We start from the raw sequence: 26,192 nt of genomic DNA, 5'->3' as shown, positions 1-26,192 counted from the left end.
TGTCAGTGTGTGACTGTGTGTCAGTGTGTGACTGTGTGTGACTGTGTGACTGTGTGTCAGTGTGTGACTGTGTGTGACTGTGTGACTGTGTGTCAGTGTGTGACTGTGTGTGACTGTGTGTGACTGTGTGACTGTGTGTCAGTGTGTGACTGTGTGTGACTGTGTGTCAGTGTGTGTCAGTGTGTTACTGTGTGTCAGTGTGTGACTGTGTGACTGTGTGTCAGTGTGTGACTGTGTGTGACTGTGTGACTGTGTGTCAGTGTGTGACTGTGTGTCAGTGTGTGACTGTGTGTGACTGTGTGTGTGTTTAGCCCTTGGAGTTTAGGGTTTAAACAGTATCTTCCTGGCAAGGAAATCATCCAGAGATGTCGGGTCAAATTTGTCATGTCGAGTTGTTGTGATGTTTTGGGGCACTAAACACCCTCCCATGGGAGTTGAACAGCTGGTGAGAGCAGTCATATCTTCTGTATGTGTTTGTGTGTGTGTGTGTGTGTGTGTGTGTTTCGCCTGTGTGTAGTGTTTATTTTCCATGGCATGTTTTGTACTCTGACTCTGTGAAGTTTGCTGGAAGTGCATACACTATAATGATATATATTCTGAACAATGAATTTCAATTCCAGATTTCTAATTTCGACAGCACTTCAGTTTAAGCATGCGCCGTTTCTCAGTACCATATTTCTCAACGCAGTATTTCTATGTAGTATTTAGGTAAGTATTTTTACAGCAGTAAATGATCCATAGCCTAGGCTATAGGCTACGAAGTGCATGCTCGGAGAAGCACAGAGCAAAGTTATATTTCTAAGATAGCTGCTGGGATGGTGTAAATACAACTAGGCTGCATTACAAACTGCAATGGATATTCCAACAATGCTCTGCTCTTGCTGATCAAACACTTTTTTGTGTACTGCCTAACTAATGGCTGTGCTGTGTAGGACTATGATGGCAGTTCAGGAGAGTCAAAGGCTTCTTCCGACTAGCCTATAGCGTGTGTTCTGTTCAGTTTGAGAAGGAGAGCGCGAAGATGAGAAGGAGGACAGGTCAACTTTGATAGCTTGCTACTACTATAATTAATTTAATTAAAAACAATATGTTTCTTGCCAATGATGTAGATTCTCACAATAAGACAGATTTGAGTAATTTACATTGTGGTGCTGAAACAGCAGCAGCGGCACAATCGATCGGAAATGGACAGCTCATGGCGCTGAAAGTTGGCAAATTCGAGTAGGCATAATTCATTTAAACCGTCTTCCTTTTAATTGGAATTTACTCAGTGGTGGAAAAAGTACTCAATTGTCATACTTGAGTAAAAGTAAAGATACCTTAACAGAAAATGACTCAAGTAAAAGTGGAAGTTACCCAGCAAAATACTACTTGAGTAAAAGTCTAAAAGTATCTGGTTTTAAATGTACTTAAGTACAGTGGTAGAAAAAGTACTCAATTGTCATACTTGTCAAACCAGATGGCACAATATTCTTATTATTTTAAATTACGGACAGACAGGGGCACACTCCAACACTCAGACATAATTTACAAACACAGTATTTGTGTTTCGTGAGTCCACCAGATCAGAGGCATTAGGGATGACAAAGCGTTATATTGATAGGTGCCATAATTCTGTCCTGCTTGAGCATTCTAAATGTAACGAGTACGTTTAGGTGTCAGGGAAAATGTATGGAGTAAAAAGTACATTATTTTCTTTAGAAATGTAGTGGAGTAAAAGTAAAAGTTGTCAAAAAGTACAGATACCCCCAAAAAACTACTTAAGTAGTACTTAAAATAATTTTTTACATTAGTACTTTACACCACTGAATTTACTAACAACAAGAGGGCTTTGTGTTGGAGCCTATGTATTCCTATTTAAGAAATAAGAGGTAGGCCTACCTGTTTGACAGACGAAATTAGGCTATAGGCTGCTATATCCATAGATTTGTCAGTCAATTCCTCCACCCACCATGCACTCTTTAAATAGCCAACCTTCATGTCAGTGAAGAGCTGTTAAATTAGAACCAAGACTCGAATTGAGGGGGTATGAGAGGGTATGCCATAGGCCTACCTCTTGTTAGTTTAAGATTTTGAAGAAAATAAAACAGATCCGATTATATAAAGTAATCTATAACAACGCTTAGGTCCGCGATGCTTTATGATAGAAACAAGCTGTAAAATACCCGGGAAAGACATGATTCCGATGCATATGGGAATATCATTGTTTCAATTCTTTGACATTCAGAGGCTGAGCTACAACCTTATATAGCTGAGGAGACAAAAAATAGACCGCTTGGGAAGTAATCTAATTCTGTCACTATCAATTGATTAATCTATTCACTTTCTGTACAATAGAAGATGTTTAAACCCAGGCAGCTTTTAGGTTAACACTTGTGTTGTGACCTTCTCTCGTTGGGTTTCCACTGGGGTGGAAAGGTAGGGACAGTTTCGTTGCAAACAAGACTAACATGATTTGGCATTGGAGGAATATGAGAAGATGAACACATAGGCCTATCGCTCTGTCCATTCTTAGCCTATAATTTCGGTAATGTGTGTGGCATTAAAAAAAGATTCTGCTAATATGTAAAATTATGTAGAATTGCATGAAATGTTTATAAAAGGATATTTTTTATTGGAACTGCAAATACAATGACAGATTCATGCAATGATTTTACTATAAAGGAGATCTTTCCACCTCTACTCTTGTCCACGGATGTCTGCAAACCACAACCTTCTGGCCCGCAGCCCTATATGCTATCAAAACGCAGTGGTGTAAAGTACTTAAGTAAAAATACTTTAAAGTACTACTTAGGTAGTTTTTTTGGGTATCTGTACTGTACTTTACTATTTATATTTTGGACTACTTTTACTTTTACTTCACTACATTTCTAAAGAAAACATTTTGCCTGACACCCAAAAGTACTCGTTACATTTTGAATGCTTAGCAGGACAGAAAAAGGGTCCAATTCAGGGATTTATCAAGAGAGCACATGGTCATCCCTGCTGCCTCTGATCTGGCAGACTCACTAAACATAAATGCATGTTTTGTAAATGATTGGGTACTTTTTCCACCACTGTCAAAACATATTTGTTGCAATGTAATGCTTACAAGACGAAAACTGAAAACTGAAAACTGCATATCTAAGGCTCTGGTCTGTCCATGAAGTGAGGGTAAAAGGTAGACATGTTCTCTGTTATCCACATTGTTTAATTATTATTTTGGGTATAGGGGAGGGTCATTTTTTTTCAAGCGTTCAAGGAGGGTTTAGGTCAAATATATTTTGCTGAAGGGAGGGCCATCCATTTTCAGTTCAGAGGTCAGATTTTCTCCATGTAACCCTTATTATAAATAATGTTCACTCCCTTACATTTCCAATGCTCAGGCAGGACAGAAATATGGTCCATCTCACACACCTACCAATATAACCCATTGTCATCCCTACTGACTCTGATGTGTCGGACTCCCTAAACACAAATACTGCATTTATAAATGTCTGTATTGGAGTGTGCCCCTGTCTGTACGAAAAAAAACCTGTGATGTCTGGTTTGCTTAATAAAAGGAATTTGATGTATAGCATTTACTTTTACTTTTTACTTTTACTCAAGTATGACAAATGCATACTTTTTCCACCACTGCCTGCTTTACAGTAGTATCATTTTTTCATCATTCTAACTCTCTGTGAAGACTTAGACTCTCTTCATACATTCAGATTCCTATATGTTATCCTCAAAGCCCAATCACCATGACATTAAAGAGTATTGGAGCTATATGAGTATGTGATCTAGGAGTATTGAGCATCAATAGCATGACCAGATAGACTGTAACATAGTCAACATGATGTGACCCTCTGTGTAGCACTCCTACTTCAGTGGTGAGTTCATATCTGCACTAAGCTACTGTTGTAGTTCAGCACTCAGGGCCCAGGGTTGTTTCTGGACATACCCAAGCTAACACATCAGCATGTAGCAGCATACATTTTGACACATGATTGGCTCTAGTTAAGCAGGAAACTGCCAGGGGCTAAGAGCCAATCAGGCCTCACTGCCTAGGGGCAGGAGCCAATGAGAAGGGGCTGAGGTGATTATATCCTGAACACACAGCTAAGAGGGTCTGCACACACACATACACACACACACACACACCAAAACACAACACACACCACGGCTAATTAGCTAATGCTAATTTCATACATGAGGGATAGGGTTGGACCATTAAAATCAGCCAAATTTAAAACAAAAACACTCCATATCTGAAATTACAGATGCACAAAATCAAGTGGGATGTCAGAGTCTTTGCAGTTTCAACACAAGCAGAACACAGAAGAAGAAGAAGAAGAAGAAGAAGAAGAAGAAGAAGAAGAAGAAGAAGAAGAAGAAGAAGAAGAAGAAGAAGAAGAAGAAGAAGAAGAAGAAGAAGAAGAAGAAGAATCTGCCTCAGGAACCACAATGAATATTTACTTCTGGATAATTTTGTACTTTTTAAATATAAAAATCGGATATGAGATATATATAATTTGGTTTACATCATTTCCACCGTTTTGTACAATCATAAAGTTGATGTGGATTCATGACGAAGATATACAGTAGGCCAGCCAGACAGCCAACCAGTCAGACAGACTGCCAGCCAGCCAGTCAGCCTACCAGTCAGCCATCCAGACAGATACAGTAAATATTAGACAACCCAGCCAGCCAGCCAACATGCCAGCCAGCCAGTCGGCCACCCAGACAGAAATACAATAGACCAGCCAGTCCCTCAGCCAGCCAGACAGCCAGTAAATCAGACAGCCAGTCCAGTCAGCCTGCTCTGTGTGTCTGTGATCTGTCTGCAATGCGTCAGCAGCACCAGGGACTCCCTCTCTCTTCCAGCCTCTCAGCCAGACACAGCTGTCAGTCACCCTCTAGCCCCTGGCTCACTGCTGGACACCCAGAACCCCAGCACCAACCTTAACTGCACGGTGTCCTTATTCCTCTCTCTCTCTCTCTGTCTCGTTCTTGGTCTCTCGCTCTCTCTGTCTGTCTCTCTTTCTCTCTCTCTCTCTCTCTCTCGCCCTCTCTCTCTCTCTCTCTCTCTCTCTCTCTCTCTCTCTGTCTGTCTCTCACTGTCTGTCTGTCTGTCTGTCTGTCTGTCTCTCTCTCTCTCTCTCTCTCTCTCTCTCTCTCTCTCTCTCTCTCTCTCTCTCTCTCTCTCTCTCTCTCTCGTTATCAATCTATCCCCCACTTTCTCTCTCTCTATCTCTTCTCTCCTCTCTCTCTCTCTCTCTCTCTCTCAGACAGTTAGAGGTATCAGCGTATCTGAGACTGATCTCTCATTCGTGAATAGCATATAGATGTTTCTACTGTTGTCACAGAGAGACAGTGACTGAGAGGAAGGGCTGTCAGTGCCAACAGGGTTATTCTGATGTTAGAGAGACAGCTATTATATCAGCTTCAAGTTCCATGGCGTGCATATCACTGACAACCTGAAATGGTCCCTTCACACAGACAGCGTGGTGAAACAGTGCCTCTTCAACCTCAGGAGGCTGAAGAAATTCTGCTTGGCCCTTAAGACCTTCACAAACTTCTACAGATACACCATTTAGAGCCACCCGGTAGTCTACCCTGCACTTTAGAGACTGCTGCCCTATGTACATAGTCACTGAACACTGGTCAATAATATTTACATACTGTCTTACCGACTTCATATGTATACTGTATTCCAGTCAAGGCTCATCCTATATAACTTCTGCTGTACACACCTTTTCTATTCATATACTGTTCATATACTGTCCATACGGTCTATGGAGCAGATGAAGTCGGAAGTTTACATACACTTAGGTTGGAGTCATTAAAACTCGTTTTTCAACCACTCCACACGTCGGTTAGGACATCTACTTTGTGCATGACACAAGTAATTTTTCCAACAATTGTTTACAGACAGATTATTTCACTTATAATTCACTGTATCACAATTCCAGTGGGTCAGAAGTTTACATACACTAAGCTGACTGTGCCTTTAAACAGCTTGGAAAATTCCAGAAAATGATGTCATGGCTTCTGATAGGCTAATTGACATCATTTGAGTCAATTGGAGGTGTACCTGTGGATGTATTTCAAGGCCTACCTTCAAACTCAGTGCCTCTTTGCTTGACATCATGGGAAAATCAAAAGAAATCAGCCAAGACCTCAGAAAAGACCTCCACAAGTCTGGTTCATCCTTGGGAACAATTTCCAAACGCCTGAAGGTACCACGTTCATCTTTACAAACAATACTACGCAGGTATAAACACCATGGGACCACGCAGCCGTCATACCACTCAGGAAGGAGACGCATTCTGTCTCCTAGAGATGAACGCACTTTGGTGTGAAAAGTGCAAATCAATCCCAGAACAACAGCAAAGGACCTTGTGAAGATGCTGGAGGAAACAGGTATAAAAGTACCTATATCCACAGTAAAACAAGTCCTATATCGACATAACCTGAAAGGCCGCTCAGCAAGGAAGAAGCCATTGCTCCAAAACTGCCATAAAAAAGCCAGACTACGGTTTGCAACTGCACATGGGGACAAAGATCGTACTTTTTGGAGAAATGTCCTCTGGTCTGATGAAACAAAAATAGAACTGATTGGCCATAATGACCATCGTTATGTTTGGAGGAAAAAGGGGGACACTTGCAAGCAGAAGAACACCATCCCAACCATGAAGCACAGGGGTGGCAGCATCATGCTGTGGGGGTGCTTTGCTGCAGGAGGGACTGGTGCACTTCACAAAATAGATGGCATCATGAGAAAGGAAAATGATGTGGATATATTGAAGCAACATCTCAAGACATCAGTCAGGAAGTTAAAGCTTGGTCGCAAATGTGGGTCTTCCAAATGGACAATGACCCCAAGCATACTTCCAAAGTTGTGACAAAATGGCTTAAGGACAACAAAGTCAAGGTATTGGAGTGGCCATCACAAAGCCCTGACCTCAATCCTATAGAAAATGTGTGGGCAGAACTGAAAAAGCGTGTGCGAGCAAGGAGGCCTACAAACCTGACTCAGTTACACCAGCTCTGTAAGGAGGAATGGGCCAAAATTCACCCAACTTATTGTGGGAAGCTTGTGGAAGGCTACCCGAAACGTTTGACCCAAGTGAAACAATTTAAAGGCAATGCTACCAAATACTAATTGAGTGTATGCACACTTCTGACCCACTGGGAATGTGATGAAAGAAATAAAAGCTTAAATAAATCATTCTCTCTACTATTATTCTGACATTTCACATTCTTAAAATAAAGTCATGTTCCTAACTGACCTAAAACAGGGAATTTTTACTAGGATTAAATGTCAGAAATTGTGAAAAACTGAGTTTAAATGTATTTGGCTAAGGTGTATGTAAACTTCCGACTTCAACTGTATATATTTTTAATTGTATTTATTTAACCTTTATTTAACCAGGTAAGCCAGTTGAGAACAAGTTCTCATTTACAACTGCGACCTGGCCAAGATAAAGCTGTCATCAAGGCAAAGGGTGGATATTTGAAGAACCTCAAATATAAAATATATTTTGATTTGTTTAACACTTTTTTGGCTACTACTGTCACACCCTGGCTCTGGGGACTCTATATGTTGAGCCAGGGTGTGTAGATTATATGTGTTGTTGCTCTATGTCGGGATTCTAGTTTTGTATTTCTGTGTTGGCCAGAGTGGTTCCCAATCAGAGGCAACGAGTGTCAGCTGTTGCTGGTTGTCTCTGATTGGGAGCCATATTTATACAGGCTGTTTTCCCACAATAGTTGTGGGATCTTGTTCCAGTTGGTTTTGTGTTTGTACCGTGGACTTCACGTATCGTTTGTTGTTTTGTTTATTGTATGTGCACTTAATTAAATAAGATGTACAAATCTCACGCTGCGCCTTGGTCTACTCTCTTCGACGATCGTGACAACTACATGATTCCATATGTGTTATTTCATAGTTTTGATGTCTTCACTATTATTCTACAACGTAAGAAATAGTCAAAATAAAGAAAAACCCTTGAATGAGTAGGTGTGTCCAAACTTTTGACTCGTAGCCACCCTTTGCCTTGATGACAGCTTTGCACACTCTTGGCATTCTCTCAACCAGCTTCATGAGGTGGTCACCCTGAATGCATTTCAATTAACAGGTGTGCCTTGTTAAAAGTTAATTTGTGGAATTTCTTTCCTTCTTAATGCGTTTGAGCCAATCAGTTGTGTTGTGACAAGGTACGGGGGGTGTACAGAAGATAGCCCTATTTAGTCAAAGACCAAGTCCATATTATGGCAAGAACAGCTCAAATAAGCAAAGAGAAATGACAGTCCATCGTTAGTTTAAGACATGAAGGTCAGTCAACACGGAACATTTCAAGAACTTTGAAAGTTTCTTTAAGTGCAGTTGCAAAAACCATCAAGCGCAATGATGAAACTGGCTCTCATGAGGACCACCACAGGAATGGAATACCTAGAGTTACCTCTGCTGCAGAGGATAAGTTCATAAGAGTTACCAGCCTCAGAAATTGCAGCCCAAATAAATGCTTCACATAGTTCTAGTCACAGACACATCTCAACATCAACTGTTAAGAGGGGACTGTGTGAATCAGGCCTTCATGGTCGAATTGCTGCAAAGACACCACTCACTACTAAAGGACACCAATAAGAAGAAGAGACCTGATTGGGCCAAGAAACACGAGCAATGGACATTAGACCGGTGGAAATGTGTCCTTTGGTCTGGAGTCCAAATTTGAGATTTTTGGTTCCAACTGCCGTGTCTTTGTGAGACGCAGTGTGGGTGAACGGATGATCTCCGCATGTGTAGTTCCCACCGTAAAGAATGGAGGAGGAGGTGTTATGATGTGGGGGTGCTTTGCTGGTGACACTCTCTGTGATTTATTTAGAATTCAAGGCACACTTAACCAGCATGGCTACCAGAGCATTCTGCAGCGATACGCCATCCCATCTGGTTTAGGTTTAGTGGGACTATCATTGTGGGCAGAGTTGCAAAGAAAAAGCCATATCTCAGACTGGCCAATAAAAAGAAAAGATTAAGATGCGCAAAAGAACACAGACACTGGACTTTTTCTTTGCAACTCTGCCTAGGTCAGCATCCCGGAGTCACCTCTTCACTGTTGACGTTGAGACTGGTGTTTTGCAGGTACTATTTAATGAAGCTGCCAGTTGAGGACCTGTGAGGCGCCTGTTTCTCAAACTAGACACTCTAATGTATTTGTCCTCTTGCTCAATTGTGCACCAGGGCCTCCTACTCCTCTTTCTATTCTGGTTTGAGCCAGTTTGTGCTGTTCTGTGAAGGGAGTAGTACACAGCGTTGTACGAGATCTTCAGTTTCTTGGCAATTTCTCGCATGGAATAGCCTTCATTTATCAGAACAAGAATAGACTGATGAGTTTCAAAGGAAAGTTATTTGTTTCTGGACATTTTGATTCTGTAATCGAACTCACAATTGCTGATGCTCCAGATACTCAACTTGTCTCAAGAAGGCCAGTTTTCAGCTGTGCTAACATAATTGCAAAAGGGTTTTCTAATGATCAATTAGCCTTTTAAAATGATAAACTTGGATTAGCAAACACAACGTGCCATTGGAACACAGGACTGATGGTTGCTGATAATGGGCCTCTTTACGTCTATGTAGATATTCCATTAAAAATCAGCCGTTTCCAGCTACAATAGCCATTTACAACATTAACAATGTCTACACTGTATTTCTGATCAATTTGATGTTATTTTAATGGACAAAAAAATTGTTTTTTTTCCGAAAACAAGGACATTTCTAAGTGACCCCAAACTTTTGAACGGTAGTGTATATATATATTCCGGACTTTGACATTGCTCTGATATTTCTAAATTTCTCTCTTTATATATTTTTTGGGATTTGTATGTATTGTTTTGCATTGTTAGGTATTACTGCACTGTTGAAGCAAGAAACATAAGCATGTCGCATTACCTGTGATAACATCTGCAAAATATGTGTATGCGGTCAATCAAATTTGATTTGATTTTGATTAGAGCTCAAGGCAGCCCTGAGTTCAGAATTGACTGTCTGACTGACTGACAGTCTGTCCATCTGCCTGACTGGCTTGACAACAGCTTAACACCCCAGGATGATGTCAAACTCTGGTGATGACAGTTTTTCTGGGGACAAACTGAATTAGCTCAGAAATATATCATCACCATGGAAACAGAGCCCACGCGTCCCTGGGTCTGTCAGTCTCTCTGTCGCAGTCTCTCCAGCTGTTTGCTACCTAGTGGAACTGCATGTGTGCAATCTGTCCATGAGCTGCTCTGTCGATTAGCTGTATGGATCTGTTTGTTTGCTTTTAGTGAAGTGCATTCTGTATACTCTGCAGGACCTGCAATGCTTTGTAGGAATTCAGAAATCGACCGATCCCCATGGAGACTGAGGCCAACCAGCTCTGTCTTTGACTGTCAGTCCAGGTGCTTAGTTCCAATTTCTCTCTCTCTCTCCATTAGCATTAGCTGCTCTCTGTTATTTCTGTCCATTGGGGCATTCTGTCGGTTAGTTGCTTGCTTGATATGAACTTTACCCTTGTTGTTTACACCCTGTCTGACAGCTGTACATGCTACATTATGTCCATTAGCTCTTAACCATTAGCATTAGCCACTAACTCTGTCGGCTAGCCGTTAGCTGCAAATGATAACACTGGGCTCGGACCGTGGCGGCGGCGCGGTGCTCATCGACCCTGCCCGGTTCAGCATCGACATCTTGGTGTTCCCCTCGCTGCCGACGGTGGAGAGCGGGAAATTCTCGTAGCTCTCTGGCGCCCCCAAGCCACAGTGGCAGCGCTGCAGCTGGGTCTTCAACTCCTTCTGGAAGTTACTGTTCAGGAAACCGTACACCTGTGTGTGTGTGTAGACAAAGTTTTAATGCAGAGCACCAGCACTTTAATATGTTTGTAATGATATTTACAACATTTTAATCAATACAGTTGAGTTCAGTTCAGTTAAATCCATTTAAATTCAATTCAATTCAGTTAAGTTAAATTCAATTTAATTTCATTCAATTCCACTCCACCCCACTCTACCCCACTCAAGCCTTTCAGGCTTTTCTTGAGGAATTCTCCAAGTCCCTCTCTGTAAACCTTCTGGGAAAGACAGGAAGGTAGCTAGCACTACCGCATCACTGAACTCCCACTCTCTCTACTGCTCTCAACCTTATGGACTGTTCAGATAGAGGGGAGACATGCTTTTCAAGAGCAAGAACAAGGACACATAATATTGTGGCCTGCTTTTAACCGGGGTACTACAATCCAAACTGGACCAAATGTGGAAAAAGAGAACCAACCACAGGCCAGGACCCTAGGATTGAGATACAAAGGAACAAGCGCCCCTTGCACAAAAGAGTTGAGAAAACAGCAGAGAAAGAGAGGTGATACATGGACTCTTCACTCTAAAGCAGAAATGTATATCATTATTTTTATTCATTGTAATAATTGTTTTGAATGTAAACAACTGCAAACAACCTGTAAATAAATTGGTTACTCAGTAGACCATCTTAGTTACCAGGAAATCTGCACCTGGCATGTTGATTTTAAAACAGACATTTCAAACAAGAACAATTCCAACAAAAACCAAAACAATAACAATGGAACTATCAGCAATAGTCCCAGTCGGTATTCAGGTAATAATGAATTCCCCTCGACCACGCCCACAAACCAACATTCTTTCCTATTGACCCCCATTGTAAAAGAGGCAACTTCGTCGTCGATTTTTTGTTATACAGAAATAACAAAACATGCTGAAAAGCTGCTGTGTTGTTCAATGTGCATGTAGCCAGGTCAAAAATCCCGACCTATGGTTCTAAATGCTTCCACATAGGGAAATAGAGCCTGTGAGAAGAGCCCTATGGATTCAGCCTATTCGGCGTGGCAGAGTGGGAAATGTTGGGACGCGGTGTCCAACTAGGCTACACGTAGCTATGTGTGTGGAAAAGATTTAATCACAGGTAAGACATTTAACTTGTTTAGTACAGTCCGTTTGTAACTCCACTCACTACTTGTAGCTGTATAGTTTGTTTGTTTGTGTTGTTGGTCTTGGCTAGCTTAATGTTCCGGTTGGTAGCTAGCTAGCACTCACTCACTCACATGGCTGCTAGCACAGTCATGAAAAGGGGCATGAGGGAAGCACTACAATATGATGTTTTTGTAAGTAGTGAGAACGCTAGGGAGCAGGCAATGTTGAAAAGTAATCTTTAGACATGTTGTACTTTTCTTAAATGTAGTTTTCTAATTGACTAAAACAAGCAGACAACAAGAAAATTGTGTTTGAAAAATGTCAAGTTTTTGCTGTGAGCCAATTGGGTAACTACAGGTTGTTTTGCCCACAGGCGCGCAGGTTTGCGAAGTTATAAAAATATGCCATTTAGCAGACGCTTTTATCCAAAGCGACTTACAGTCATGTGCGCATACATTTTTACGTATGGGGTGGTCCCGGGGATCGAACTCACTACCCTGGCGTTACAAGCGCCATGCTCTACCAATTGAGCTACAGAGGACCACGCCAAGTTCTATCTAATACCGACTGGGTCTATAGCAAGAGCAGTAGCAACGGAACCTTCAGCAACAGTAGAAGTCTCACCATGCCCATTTGTCTATCCACCATCTGTGACATCAGAACATTCCAAAAGGTGCCACAAACTGAAGCAACAAAGGGTCAGCCCAGATACATTATTTGATCACCATGTGCATTTGCAAAACACATTAACTAACCTCCTGTGTTTTACCAGTTGCCCAATGACATGGCACTCTGCCCTATGTAGACACAAAAAATACATAACAAAAAGGGGCATTGGAAAAGGCAGATTCAGATTTTGGAGGACCAGGAGAAAGAAAGTGAGATCAGGTACCTCACAGTAAACATATACCTGAATGGGACAGTAATGGTTCAAGGGAGTGAATGAAGCTGCACTCCACACCTTTGTAGCCAGCTTTTTTACACTCAAATCTGTGGTGGAAACAGACTGAAAAAATGACCAGTACCTGATCAACATTACAACATCACAAGCAAGTTCCAATTAACCCAATGAACAAAGACAGTGAACAAAGACAGAGAGGACATGGTCAAAGGAATGCCCAAAACATCACCTAAACCCAATTTCATTGTGGTACAGATGAGAGGTAGCCTCTCCCAGCTAGAGTCAGAACTCGTAGAGTTAAAAGATCAAGTCCTGGACCAGCTCTCCACCAGTACTGACGTAGAGATGGAGCAGCTGCGTGACCAACTCTGCCAGGTGAAGAATGAACACAGACGGTTGATAGAAAACCTGACATTTGAGAGAAAGAAAGGAAATGACAGAAGAACGCTCTGAAATGAAGACAGTGACAATGAGAAAAGTAGAGGAGATCAAGGAGGAGATGAGAAGAGAGCTTTTAGAAGTAAAAAAGGAGCTGAAGACCCAGATGACACCATACAGGCACTGAAGGAGCAGCTACCCAGGGTCACTAACCCCAGCCCACCTTCCACCGTGCTCCACCCACTCACCCCCACCAGTTCTCCAGGAGATCCCGCTCCACCCAACACCAACCTGTCTCCTCCGGAAGATCCCTCTCCAACCAACACCAACCCTCCTCCCTCAGATCCCTCTCCAACAAATAACAACCTCCTTACCACCTCTGCTAGCTCATCCAACATTCCCACCAACGCTCCAAGAACAACCTGGGATTGGAGTCATTCTCTGTGACTCCAACGGCAAACATCTACAGGTAGAGAACTACTACCTGACATGGAGGTGAGAAAAATATTGTGCCCCACAACCTAGAGTGCCCTCAATAATTTCAGAGGACACTTTAATAGGAGCGAAGACAATAATAATACACACTGGAACGAACGACCTAAAGAACATGAGAGGACGTGTGACCCCAGCTATGGCAGAAATAGCCATTATGGCCACAGAGAGATACCAATCTGCAAAAATTATAATTTCATCTCTTCTCCCGCGCTACGATATGCCATTCAATTTCATTTTAGAAAACAACGCAGAGCTCTGAGGCCTAACGTATTTTTGGCACACCACAAAGACATCCACCCTCACCTCATGCAAGACCATGTCCACCTAAACTGGTGGGGTGTAAAAGTCTTTGCAAGGGTGCTAAAGTACACGGCCAAAATGTGAAGAAAGACTAGGAGCATCCAGCCTATGAGAAGCCAGCAAATAAGAACACCACACCCAGATAGGCCAACACTCCGCCCAGAGTGACCATCACATAACCCAGAGCCCAGAAGTCCACCCAGAGAAGCCAGCACTCCGCCCAGAGAGTCCAGCACTCCACCCAGACTCCAGCACTCATCTTTGGAACGCCGTTTGGGTCTTTGCGTGTCAAAAAAGATAGACGTCAAATAACACTATTTGACATGTCAAATAAGCTTTTAATTTGACACGTCAAATACAATTCTATTATAGAATGTTGTGTGTGCTGAATTTACAAGTGCAAGCCAAGCGCCACCATTATGATCACTTTCAAAGCTGTACAATACTGCATTGGTAATAAGGCATTATTTGTTCCGACCAAATAGGAGCATTTGAAATTAGATCAGGATCAAAGGTGCAGGATCAAAAATGTTTGCAAATATCTTTGATACTGATGTTATTAGCAACTTCTGGGGTATCTAGCTAGCTTAAGCTTGGTACCTAGCTAGCACCAATGCAACCAGCCTGAAAACAATGACCAGTAGAAACTGCAGTCATTTTCATTATTCTTAGCAATGATTTAGGAATCCATGTGTGTAAGTATTAGCTAGGTAGCCACTTGTTGTTCTCCTATTGAAATAACTAGCTAGCCAGCTACTTAACCCTGTTGCCCAAAACTAACGTTATAAGCAGACAGCTAGCTTCATCTGGCTAGTATGGCTTGACCGGACCGGGTTATACGTTGTGAAGCTAGCCACAATAAGGATTAGCCACAATAGTGGAATTTGCGTTTCACCTTCAAAATAAAAGTCCCTCTGAAAATTATGCAGAAGGTTACAATTAGTGGAATCATGCCATATATAGACTAGATAATGTTAAAGGTTGGAATATTGGAATGTGGAGCAATGAAACGGGGTATCAGTCTACTCGGTGACACCCACAGAACACAACTGTGAAGAGTTAGTGTCGTAGCTCTTATTGCCTGACTTTGACTGTGGGAAATCACCTCCCCAGTCAGCCTATTGTGTGTATTGACATTCATATTGCACTGTACAGCCTTACCTAAGGATTGTGGATCAATGAAATGGGGTATCACTCTACTCAGTACCCAAGTGCTTTTTTCCCAAAGTCCTCCTCAGAGTTATCAGGCTCCAAAACATCCATGTTGTTTTGTTTTGATCTGGTCAGGTGACGCAGATGCTAAGCTACAGGACTGTTTTGCTACCACAGACTGGAATATGTTCCGGAATTCTTCAGATAGCATTGAGGAGTACACCACATCAATCACTGGCTTCATCAATAAGTGCATCGATGACGTCGTCCCCACAGTGACCGTACGTACATACCCCAACCAGAAGCCATGGATTACAGGCAACATCCGCACTGAGCTAAAGGGTAGAGCTGCCGCTTTCAAGGAGCGGGACTCTAACCCGGAAGCTTATAAAAAATCCCGCTATGCCCTCCGACGAACCATCTAACAGGCAAAGAGTCAATACAGGACTAAGATTGAATTGTACTACACCAGCTCTGACGCTGGTCGGATGTGGCAGGGCTTGAAAACTATTACAGACTAAGCACAGCCGCGAACTGCCCAGTGACACAAGCCTACCAGACAAGCTAAATCACTTCTATGCTCGCTTCGAGGCAAGCAACACTGAAGCATGCATGAGAGCATCAGCTGTTCCGGATGACTATGTGATCACGCTCTCCGTAGCCGATGTGAGTAAGACTTTTAAGCAGGTCAACATTCACAAGGCCGCAGGGCCAGACGGATTACCAGGAAGTGTACTCCGAGCATGTGCTGACCAACTGGCAAGTGTCTTCACTGACATTTTCAACATGTCCCTGACTGAGTCTGTAATACCAACATGTATCAAGCAGACCACCATAGTCCCTGTGCCCAAGGACACTAAGATAACCTGCCTAAATGACTACCGACCCGTAGCACTCACGTCTGTAGCCATGAAGTGCTTTGAAAGGCTGGTCATGGTTCACATCAACACCATTATCCCAGAAATCCTAGCCCCACTCCAATTTGCATACCGCCCCAACAGATCCACAGATGATGCAATCTCTATTGCACTCCACACTGCCCTTTCCCACCTGGACAAGAGGAACACCTACGTGAGAATGCATTTCATTGACTACAGCTCAGCGTTCAACACCATAGTGCCCTCAAAGCTCATCACTAAGCTAAGGATCCTGGGACTAAACACCTCCCCCTGCAACTGGATCCTGGACTTCCTGACGGGCCGCCCCCAGGTGGTAAGGGTAGGTAACAACACGTCTGTCACACGGATCCTCAATACGGGGGCCCCACAGGGGTGCGTGCTCAGTCCCCTCCTGTACTCCCTGTTCACTCATGACTGCATGGTCAGGCACGACTCCAACACCATCATTAAGTTTGCCGACGACACAACAGTGGTAGGCCTGATCACGACAACGAGGAGACAGCCTATAGGGAGGAGGTCAGAGACCTGGCCGTGTGGTGCCAGGATAACAACCTCTCCCTCAACGTGATCAAGACAAAGGAGATGATTGTGGACTACAGGAAAAAAAAGAGGACTGAGCACGCCCCCATTCTCATCGACGGGGCTGTAGTGGAACAGGTTGAGAGCTTCAAGTTCCTTGGTGTCCACATCACCAACGAACTATCATGGTCCAAACACACCAAGACAGTCGTGAAGAGGGCAACCTATTCCCCCTCAGGAGACTGAAAAGATTTGGCATGGGTCCTCAGATCCTCAAAACGTTATACAGCTGCACCATCGAGAGCATCCTGACTGGTTGCATCACCGCCTGGTATGGCAACTGCTCGGCCTCTGACCGCAAGGCACTACAGAGGGTAGTGCGTACGGCCCAGTACATCACTGGGGCTAAGCTTCCTGCCATCCAGGACCTCTATACCAGGCGGTGTCAGAGGAAGGCCCTAAAAATTGTCAAAGACTCAAGCCACCCTAGTCATAGACTGTTCTCTCTGCTAGGTCCAAAAGGCTTCTCAACAGCTTTACCCCCAAGCCATAAGACTCCTGAACAGCTAATCATGGCTACCCAGACTATTTGCGCTAACCCCCACCCCACCCCCACCCCCATCTCCCTCTTTTACGCTGCTGCTACTCTGTTTATTATTTATGCACAGTCACTTTAACTCTACCCACATGTACATATGACCTCAATTACCTCTACTAGCCGGTGCCCCTGCACATTGACTCTGTACCGGTACCCCCCTGTATATAGCCTCCCTACTGTTACTTTATTTTACTGCTGCTCTTTAGTTTTTTTCTTTTTTTTCTTTTTTTCTTTTACATTTTTCTTTAAACAACTGCATTGTTGGTTAAGGGCTTGTAAGTAAGCATTTCACTGTAATGTCTACACCTGTTGTATTCGGCGCATGTGGCAAATACAATTTGATTTAATTTGATTTGATTTGAATAGTGTTCAATACACATAGTAGGTTGACTGGTACAATAAATGTGGCTCAATTCACAGTGGTTTCAGAGTCCTGCAATAAGAGCTACGACGTTAATGTTCTCTGGGTGTCACTGAGTAGACTGATACCCCATGTCATTGATCCACAATCCATAGGTAAGGCTGTACAGTGAAATAAGTATGCCCCCAATGCAATTCTAAAGTCTAATACATCCAGTGTGATTCCAACAGATTTTTGTCAAATTTACAAATTATTGTATTTTGTTGAATTTATACCAGAACATTCCAACCTCATTTAGCACGATCTATTCCATTATGGCATGATTCCACGATTTGTATTCATTTGTATCACTTTCATTGAGACACTTATTTTGAAGGTAAACCGCAAATTCCACTATTGTGGATAATCCTTATTGTGGCTAGCTTCACATAGGTGGATCCGACCACCATTAATCAAAAAAGAACGGTCTTATAAATTAGGGGTATTTTAGATGATGACACCTAGCTAGAAAGTTAGCTAGCTAACTATAGCTAATGAAACAGTTATGTCGTTTTGCTATGTTTTTGGGGAAGAACATTGTTTGCATCCATCAGCTAGCTAGCTTTTTTATGACCAGCACTGTCCAGAGCTTGGGGAAGTGTCTGCGCTCCTACGGCAGCGGCAGGTGCGCACCCCGCCCAGAGACTCCAGCACTCTGCCCAGAGAGCCCAGCACTCCGCCCAGAGAGACCATCACCTTACCCAGAGAGACCATCACCTCACCCAGAGAGCCCAGCACTCCCCCCAGAATGACCATCACCTCACCCAGAGAGACCATCCCCTCACCCAGAGAGCCCAGCTCTCCACCCAGAGGGCAACACTTCCCCCAGAGAGCCCAGCTCTCCACCCAGAGAGACCAGAACTTCGCCCAAAGAGGCCAGCAACCCCCCACTCCATTGGCCACCACTCAATACCCCACCCCACAATCCCTCATGCTGACAGAACAGCACCACCCCACCCCATTACCTCCCATGCTGACAGGACAGCACCCCCCTGCACCATTGAGGCCAACAGTCCAGCAAGACAGCTTTGCTGAAGTGGCACGAAGACTAGAGCACCCTGCTGCAGCAGAGCTAAACCAGATAAGGCATCTGCTGAACATAATCTGTTATTATCAGAAATATCATTATTAGAAATACAACCTATTATCATTGAGTTCAGTTTTAGAAAAACTACCCAGGAAAGGGTTAAAATGAGCTCATTTAAATATATGTAGCCTCAGAAACAAAATTCATGAGATTAGTAATTTGCTAATCTCAGATAATATTAATATATTAGCAATTTCTGAGACTCACATAGACAGCACCTTTGATGATACAGCAGTAGGAATAGAAAGATACATCTATAGAAAAGACAGGAATGTCTACAGGGGAGGTGTTGCTGTATATTCAGAGCCATATACTAATAACCTAAACTAAACCCAACTCCACTCACCACAGGGTTGACACAGGTGGAGGCCATGGCGGTGAGGTGGCAGGCGGAGAACACAGCATCATGCTGGCAGGCGGGCAGCGCCTGGTGGTCCCAGTCAAATATCGTGTTGAACACGTTAAGCGGTAGCCAGCAGAGGGCGAAGGCAGCAACGATGGCCGCCAGCATAGCATTGATCCTCTGGGCTCCTCGGGCCTTCCGGCTCCGCTCCACCACGTCCCTGGATGGGAAAAACACAGGAAAGGACTTTAGATGGCACTTGCAGTATACCACACATTTCCAGTTACTTTTGTTTTTGTTTACTTTTGTTTATTTGTTCTTTATGTATCTGTTGTTGTAATTTTGTTTGATCAATGGGGGGCCACCGGAACGGACTAAATGGATGGGATTTATACCACACTTTACCAGGTACTTATTAATTTCATTAACATTTCCATTTACTCATTAACTTTTCATTGGCTATCCTCTTTGATGATCCTTGGACTATTACTCCACACATTCATTTGTTTTATTCACCTATTCATCACTGGTCACTCATTGACTACCATTCATTTGACTCCTGTCCTGATGTATTACCTGCATCTGAGTAGGCATACTATAATTGTCTTGTGTGTGTCTGTCTGTGCTTGCGAGCATGCATTAGTGCATGTGTGTGTGTGCTTGTGTGCCGGCGTGAGTGTGCATGTGTGTGTGTCACCTGCGTCGACGTAGGCGTAGGAATATGCGGAGGTAGCAGAGCAGCACCAGTAGCAGAGGGAGGCAGTACTGGAACAGCAACAGGGAGGTGGTGTAGGCCAGACGGTGTCTTTCAGTCGGCCATTTCTCCAAACAGATCACATGGTCTCTGAGGAGAGAGAGAGAGAGAGAGAGAGAGAGAGAGAGAGAGAGAGAGAGAGAGAGAGAGAGAGAGAGAGAGAGAGAGAGAGAGAGAGAGAGAGAGAGAGAGAGAGAGAGAGAGAGAGAGAGAGAGAGAGAGAGAGAGAGAGAGAGAGAGAGAGAGAGAGAGAGAGAGAGAGAGAGAGAGAGAGAGAGAGAGAGAGAGAGAGAGAGAGAGAGAGAGAGAGAGAGAGAGAGAGAGAGAGAGAGAGAGAGAGAGAGAGAGAGAGAGAGAGAGAGAGAGAGAGAGAGAGAGAGAGAGAGAGAGAGAGAGAGAGAGAGAGAGAGAGAGAGAGAGAGAGAGAGAGAGAGAGAGAGAGAGAGACCAAACTTAAGGAAAGCTTTGACTATGTACAGAGCATAGCCTTGCTATTGAGAAAGCCCGCCGTAGGCAGACCTGGCTCTCAAGAGAAGACAGGCTATGTGCACACTGTCCACAAAATGAGGTGGAAACTGAGCTGCACTTTCTAACCTCCTGACAAATCTATGACCATATTAGAGACACATATTACCCTCAGATTACACAGACCCACAAAGAATTCGAAACAAACCCAATTTTAATAAACTCCTGTATCTATTGGTTGAAATACCACAGTGTGTCATCACAGCAGCAAGATCTGTGACCTGTTGCCACAAGAAAAGGGCAACCAGTGAAGAACAAACACCATTGTAAATACAACCCATATTTATGTTTTTTATTTTCCCTTTTATACTTTAACTATTTGCACATAATATGACTTTTGAAATGTATTTGTTATTTTGAAACTTTTGTGAGTGTAATGTTTACTGTTCATTTTTTTATTGTTTATTTCACTTTTGTTTATTATCTATTTCACTTGCTTTGGCAATGTAAACATATGTTTCCCATGCCAATAAATCCCTTGAATTGAATTGCAGAGCAGGATTTGGCCGATACCCGCTAATTATCAAAATCCAGAAAATAGCCGTTAAATTCTATAACCACTTAAAAAGAAGCAATTCCCAAACCTTCCATAACAAAGCCATCACCTACAGAGAGATGAACTTGGAGAAGAGTCCCCTAAGTAAGCTGGTCCTGGGGCTCTGTTCACAAACACAAACAGACCCCACAGAGCCCCAGGACAACAACAACAACAATTAGACCCAACCAAATCATGAGAAAACAAAAAGAGAATTACTTGACACATTGGAAAGATTTATTTAAAAAAACTGAGCAAACTAGAATGCTATTTGGCCCTAAACAGAGAGTACACAGTGGCAGAATACCTGACCACTGTGACTGATCCAAACTTAACGAAAGCTTTGACTATGTACAGACTCAGTGAGCATAGCCTTGCTATTGAGAAAGGCCTCCGTAGGCTCTCAAGAGAAGACAGGCTTTGTGCACACTGCCCACAAAATGAGGTGGAAACTGAGCTGCACTTCCTGGCCTCCTGCCAAATGTATGACCATATTAGAGACACATATTTCCCTCAGATTACACAGATCCACAAAGAATTAGAAAACAAACCCAATTTTGATAAACTCCCTTATCTACTGGGTGAAATACCACAGTGTGTCATCACAGCAGCAAGATTTGTGACCTGTTGCCACAAGAAAAGGGCAACCAGTGAAGAACAAACAGCATTGTAAATACAACCCATATTTATGTTTATTTATTTTCCCATTTGTACTTTAACTATTTGCACATTGTTACAACACTCTATACATACATAATATGACATTTGAAACGTCTTTATTCTTTTAGAACTTTTGTGAGTGTAATGTTTACTGTTAATATTTATTGTTTATTTCACTTTTGTTTACTATCTATTTCACTTGCTTTGGCAATGTTAACATACGTTTCCCATGCCAATGAAGCCCTTAAATTGAATAGAAATTGAATTGAGAGAGAGAGGGAGAGAGTGAGAGAATGAGAGAGAAAGAGAGCGAGAAAGACAAAGAGAGGAGGAGAAAAGGAGAGAGAGGTGAGGAGAGAGAGAGACAGAGAGAGAGAGAGAGAGAAGCAGAAAGAGAAAAACCTTAGAAAAACCTTGACAAAGTATAGGCTCAGTGAGCACAGCCTTGCCATTGAGAAGGGTAGACACAGGTAAACCTGGCTCCCTGTAGAGGAAAGGCTGAGCAACCACTGCACCACAGCAGAACCCGAGACAGAGCTGCATTTCCTGAAAATTAAAAAAAAAAATCAAACAATTAGAGTGTCATTTCCCCAAATTTGAAACCCTTATTCAAGGTTTCAAAGACCTCTCTGATGAGAATAGGCTACCCGTCCTGTTGGGGGAGGATGCAGAGAGCTGTGGGTTGGCAGCTACATTGCTGCCTGCCATAAGATGAGGGACAGTGTCTGACAGACCAACCAACCTGCACATGTCCTCTATGCTTATTGTTATTGTTCAGTGGGGAAAAAAAGTATTTAGTCAGCCACCAATTGTGCAAGTTCTCCCACTTAAAAAGATGAGAGAGGCCTGTAATTTTCATCATAGGTACACGTCAACTATGACAGACAAAATGAGATTTTTTTTCTCCAGAAAATCACATTGTAGGATTTTTTATGAATTTATTTGCAAATTATGGTGGGAAATAAGTATTTGGTCAATAACAAAAGTTTCTCAATACTTTGTTATATACCCTTTGTTGGCAATGACACAGGTCAAACGTTTTCTGTAAGTCTTCACAAGGTTTTCACACACTGTTGCTGGTATTTTGGCCCATTCCTCCATGCAGATCTCCTCTAGAGCAGTGATGTTTTGGGGCTGTCGCTGGGCAACACATACTTTCAACTCCCCTCCAAAGATTTTCTATGGGGTTGAGATCTGGAGACTGGCTAGGCCACTCCAGGACCTTGAAATGCTTCTTACGAAGCCACTCCTTCGTTGCCCGGGCAGTGTGTTTGGGATCATTGTCATGCTGAAAGACCCAGCCACGTTTCATCTTCAATGCCCTTGCTGATGGAAGGAGGTTTTCACTCAAAATCTCACGATACATGGCCCCATTCATTCTTTCCTTTACACAAATCAGTCGTCCTGGTCCCTTTGCAGAAAAACAGCCCCAAAGCATGACGTTTCCACCCCCATGCTTCACAGTAGGTATGGTGTTCTTTGGATGCAACTCAGCATTCTTTGTCCTCCAAACACGACGAGTTGAGTTTTAACCAAAATTTACCAAAAGGTTATATTTTGGTTTCATCTGACCATATGACATTCTCCCAATCCTCTTCTGGATCATCCAAATGCACTCTAGCAAACTTCAGACGGGCCTGGACATGTACTGGCTTAAGCAGGGGGACACGTCTGGCACTGCAGGATTTGAGTCCCTGGCGGCGTAGTGTGTTACTGATGGTAGGCTTTGTTACTTTGGTCCCAGCTCTCTGCAGGTCATTCACTAGGTCCCCCCTGTGTGGTTCTGGGATTTTTGCTCACCGTTCTTGTGATCATTTTGACCCCACGGGGTGAGATCTTGCGTGGAGCCCCAGATCGAGGGAGATTATCAGTGGTCTTGTATGTCTTCCATTTCCTAATAATTGCTCCCACAGTTGATTTCTTCAAACCAAGCTGCTTACCTATTGCAGATTCAGTCTTCCCAGCCTGGTGCAGGTCTGCAATGTTGTTTCTGGTGTCCTTTGACAGCTCTTTGGTCTTGGCCATAGTGGAGTTTGGAGTGTGACTGTTTGAGGTTGTGGACAGGTGTCTTTTATACTGATAACAAGTTCAAACAGGTGCCATTAATACAGGTAACGAGTAGAGGACAGAGGAGCCTTTTAAAGAAGAAGTTACAGGTCTGTGAGAGCCAGAAATCTTGCTTGTTTGTAGGTGACCAAATACTTATTTTCCACCATAATTTGCAAATAAATTCATTAAAAAATCCTACAATGTGATTTTCTGGATTTTTGTTCCTCAATTTGTCTGTCATAGTTGACGTGTACCTATGATGAAAATTACAGGCCTCTCTCATCTTTTTAAGTGGGAGAACTTGCACAATTGGTGGCTGACTAAATACTTTTTCCCCCCACTGTATGGTTATTTTGACCATTGATTATTGTTGTTGTAAATCTCCAAAGTAAGCTTTGGCAATATGTACATTGTTACGTCATGCGAATAAAGCAAATTGAATTGAATTGAATTGAGAGCGATAAAGAGAGACAGAGGGATAGAGATAAGGAGAGCGAAAGAGACACAGATAGAGGGAGAGAGAGAAGGAGAGAGGGAGAGAGAGAGAGAAAGAGGAGAGAGTTTGTTTATGTACAGTATGTAGATGCATGTAGATATACAACAGCTGTAGTTAGACAGATGGTGTCTCTCAGAGCGCTACATCTGTCACAATCACAGACACAGGGTGTGTTCATAAATTGCCTCCAGTGTGTCAGAGTGCGCTCTGCGTCGTTCGTAAATTCAGAGCGTTGTCAGATTGTCTGTTCGCACACTGGACGCTCTGGCAGAGGAGTAGGGTTGATCCGATCGTTCTGACCTCAACCACAGTCAAGCACCCAAGCTAACTGGCGAAAGTCGGCTAGCTACTTGCAGACACAAATAAGAGAACACCTCACTCTGACCATTTTACTCGCCCTAGCAGAGCTGGTTAAGCTGTTTTCATGTTATCTAGAGCATTGGTGACTGTAACTGTGCTGCTGGCAACAATTTAAATACATTTTTTTGCGGACATTTACTCACACACACACACACTGACTCACCTGAAGGGGTTGGCGGGCAGGGTGAGGTTCTGGAAGGGGTTGTCGGTCAGAATGTTGTAGGACAGGAAGGGGAGTGATATGAAGCAGGCGACCAACCAGGTGAGTCCTACGGCCAGGTAGGAGTGGCCTGCTGCTGGGGACCAGCCGGTAGGGTGCAGGATCAACTGATGGCGCTCCAACGCAATCAACACCAGGGAGAATATAGACACCGTCACTGACACACACTGTACAAACGGAGTGACCTGATAGGGAAGAGAGGAGATATATAAGGGACAAGAGAGGGAGAGGGAGGAGGAAAAAAGGCAGATTATGGACACAAACAAACACGGCAAGGTTATCAAACAAACTCTGAACAAGGATTTTTATTTTTTAAAGAAAAGTGTTTGTGTTCTCACCTTGCAGAGTGCCTCCCCCAGTACCCAGCGGTCCATCAGAGTGTAGATGACGGTGACGGGTAGACACACCACACACATCAAGATGTCGGAGCAGGACAGGTTGGCGATTAGAATGTTGGTGACATTATGCAGTTCCTTCTGCCGCCCAATGATGAACACCAGGCCCACGTTGCCTAGCAACCCCACTGCGATCACCGTGCTGTAGGCCACGATGAGGAAGGTGGCTCCACTCACCGAGGGCGGGCACTGGGCTGACTCTGACCAGTCAGAGTTCTCCCAGACGCCAGAGGAGCTGCTGTTATTGGTCATGGTGGAAGAAGCGTTTTGGGGGCTGTTAGAGGGTGCTTACTGAACTCCCTCTGAGGGGGTAGAGCCTGGGAGTTGATGGGGGGCTAGAGGGAGCTAAAGGGGGTGTAGAGGGGTACAGGGTGACAGGGTAAACAGGCAATTATAGTCCTTCTATACCCTCCTCAGTTGGCTACAGCTGGTTGGTCGTCATGTTGCTAGAGTCGCTGTGATTGTCTCTCCGAGTCTGCTAATCACTGTTATTGGCTGAGCCCTCAGTCTGCTGGAGACAAAGTGATTGGTTTGGCTCAGGATGAGCTCAAAGTCTCTATCTGTAAAACAGGGAAGACAATAGAAGATAATCTCAGTCTATCTACTGTATAGGAGAAGAGAATAGAAGAAGATAAGAGAATCTGTAAGAAAAGATCTAAAGATCATGAATAGAGGGAAGAGGTGGAGGAAAAGAGAATATAGCTTAGAAAATATACGTACAGGAGATGAGAGAAAATGTGAATAGAAAGAACGGGATGAGAGGATACGAGATTAGAAGAGAGGAGAGGACAAGAGGATCATGAAAAAGGAAATTAGAAAAAAGAAAAAGGAACAGGGTTTAGATGAAGACAGAGAAGCTATGAGAATAAAGGGGAGAAGTTGAGAACACAAAAAGAGAGAAGAGGGGGAGAACTAATAAGTAGAGAGAGAGGAAGTTAAGAAGAGGGAGAAGAAGATAAGAAGAGGGAGAAGAAGATAAGAAGAGGGAGAAGAAGATAAGAAGAGGGAGGAAAGGCTTTCATTGTCCACTAAATATTAAAATGTCCACTAAATACTCATACAATCTCTAGCCAGTGTTGAAGAGCTCAGGGATAGATATTAGAGAAGGAGAGGAGAGGAGGAGAGGAGAGGAGAGGAGAGGAGAGGAGAGGAGGATATAATTATGTCGGTCTCTCTTCCCTCA

At 43.3% G+C, this 26,192-nt stretch overlaps 1 protein-coding gene across 1 annotated transcript; it reads right to left on the bottom strand.

Annotated features, from left to right (window-relative positions):
* Positions 1 to 9,996: 9,996 nt before the first annotated feature.
* Positions 9,997 to 25,270, bottom strand: LOC121583363 (neuropeptide Y receptor type 1-like). The gene is made up of 5 exons (XM_041899539.2): positions 24,953 to 25,270; positions 24,558 to 24,799; positions 19,713 to 19,859; positions 19,019 to 19,235; positions 9,997 to 10,830 (listed from the first exon to the last, which is right to left on the bottom strand). Exons 1-5 carry the CDS (start codon positions 25,259 to 25,261, stop codon positions 10,615 to 10,617), a joined length of 1,131 nt encoding a protein of 376 aa, XP_041755473.2. The 5' UTR covers positions 25,262 to 25,270; the 3' UTR covers positions 9,997 to 10,614.
* Positions 25,271 to 26,192: the final 922 nt, after the last annotated feature.

This window comes from Coregonus clupeaformis, chromosome 15, assembly GCF_020615455.1.
Source record: "Coregonus clupeaformis isolate EN_2021a chromosome 15, ASM2061545v1, whole genome shotgun sequence".
NCBI lineage: Eukaryota > Metazoa > Chordata > Actinopteri > Salmoniformes > Salmonidae > Coregonus > Coregonus clupeaformis.
The sequence above is the reverse complement of the archived record's forward strand: the minus strand, read 5'-3'. Positions and strand labels throughout refer to the sequence as shown.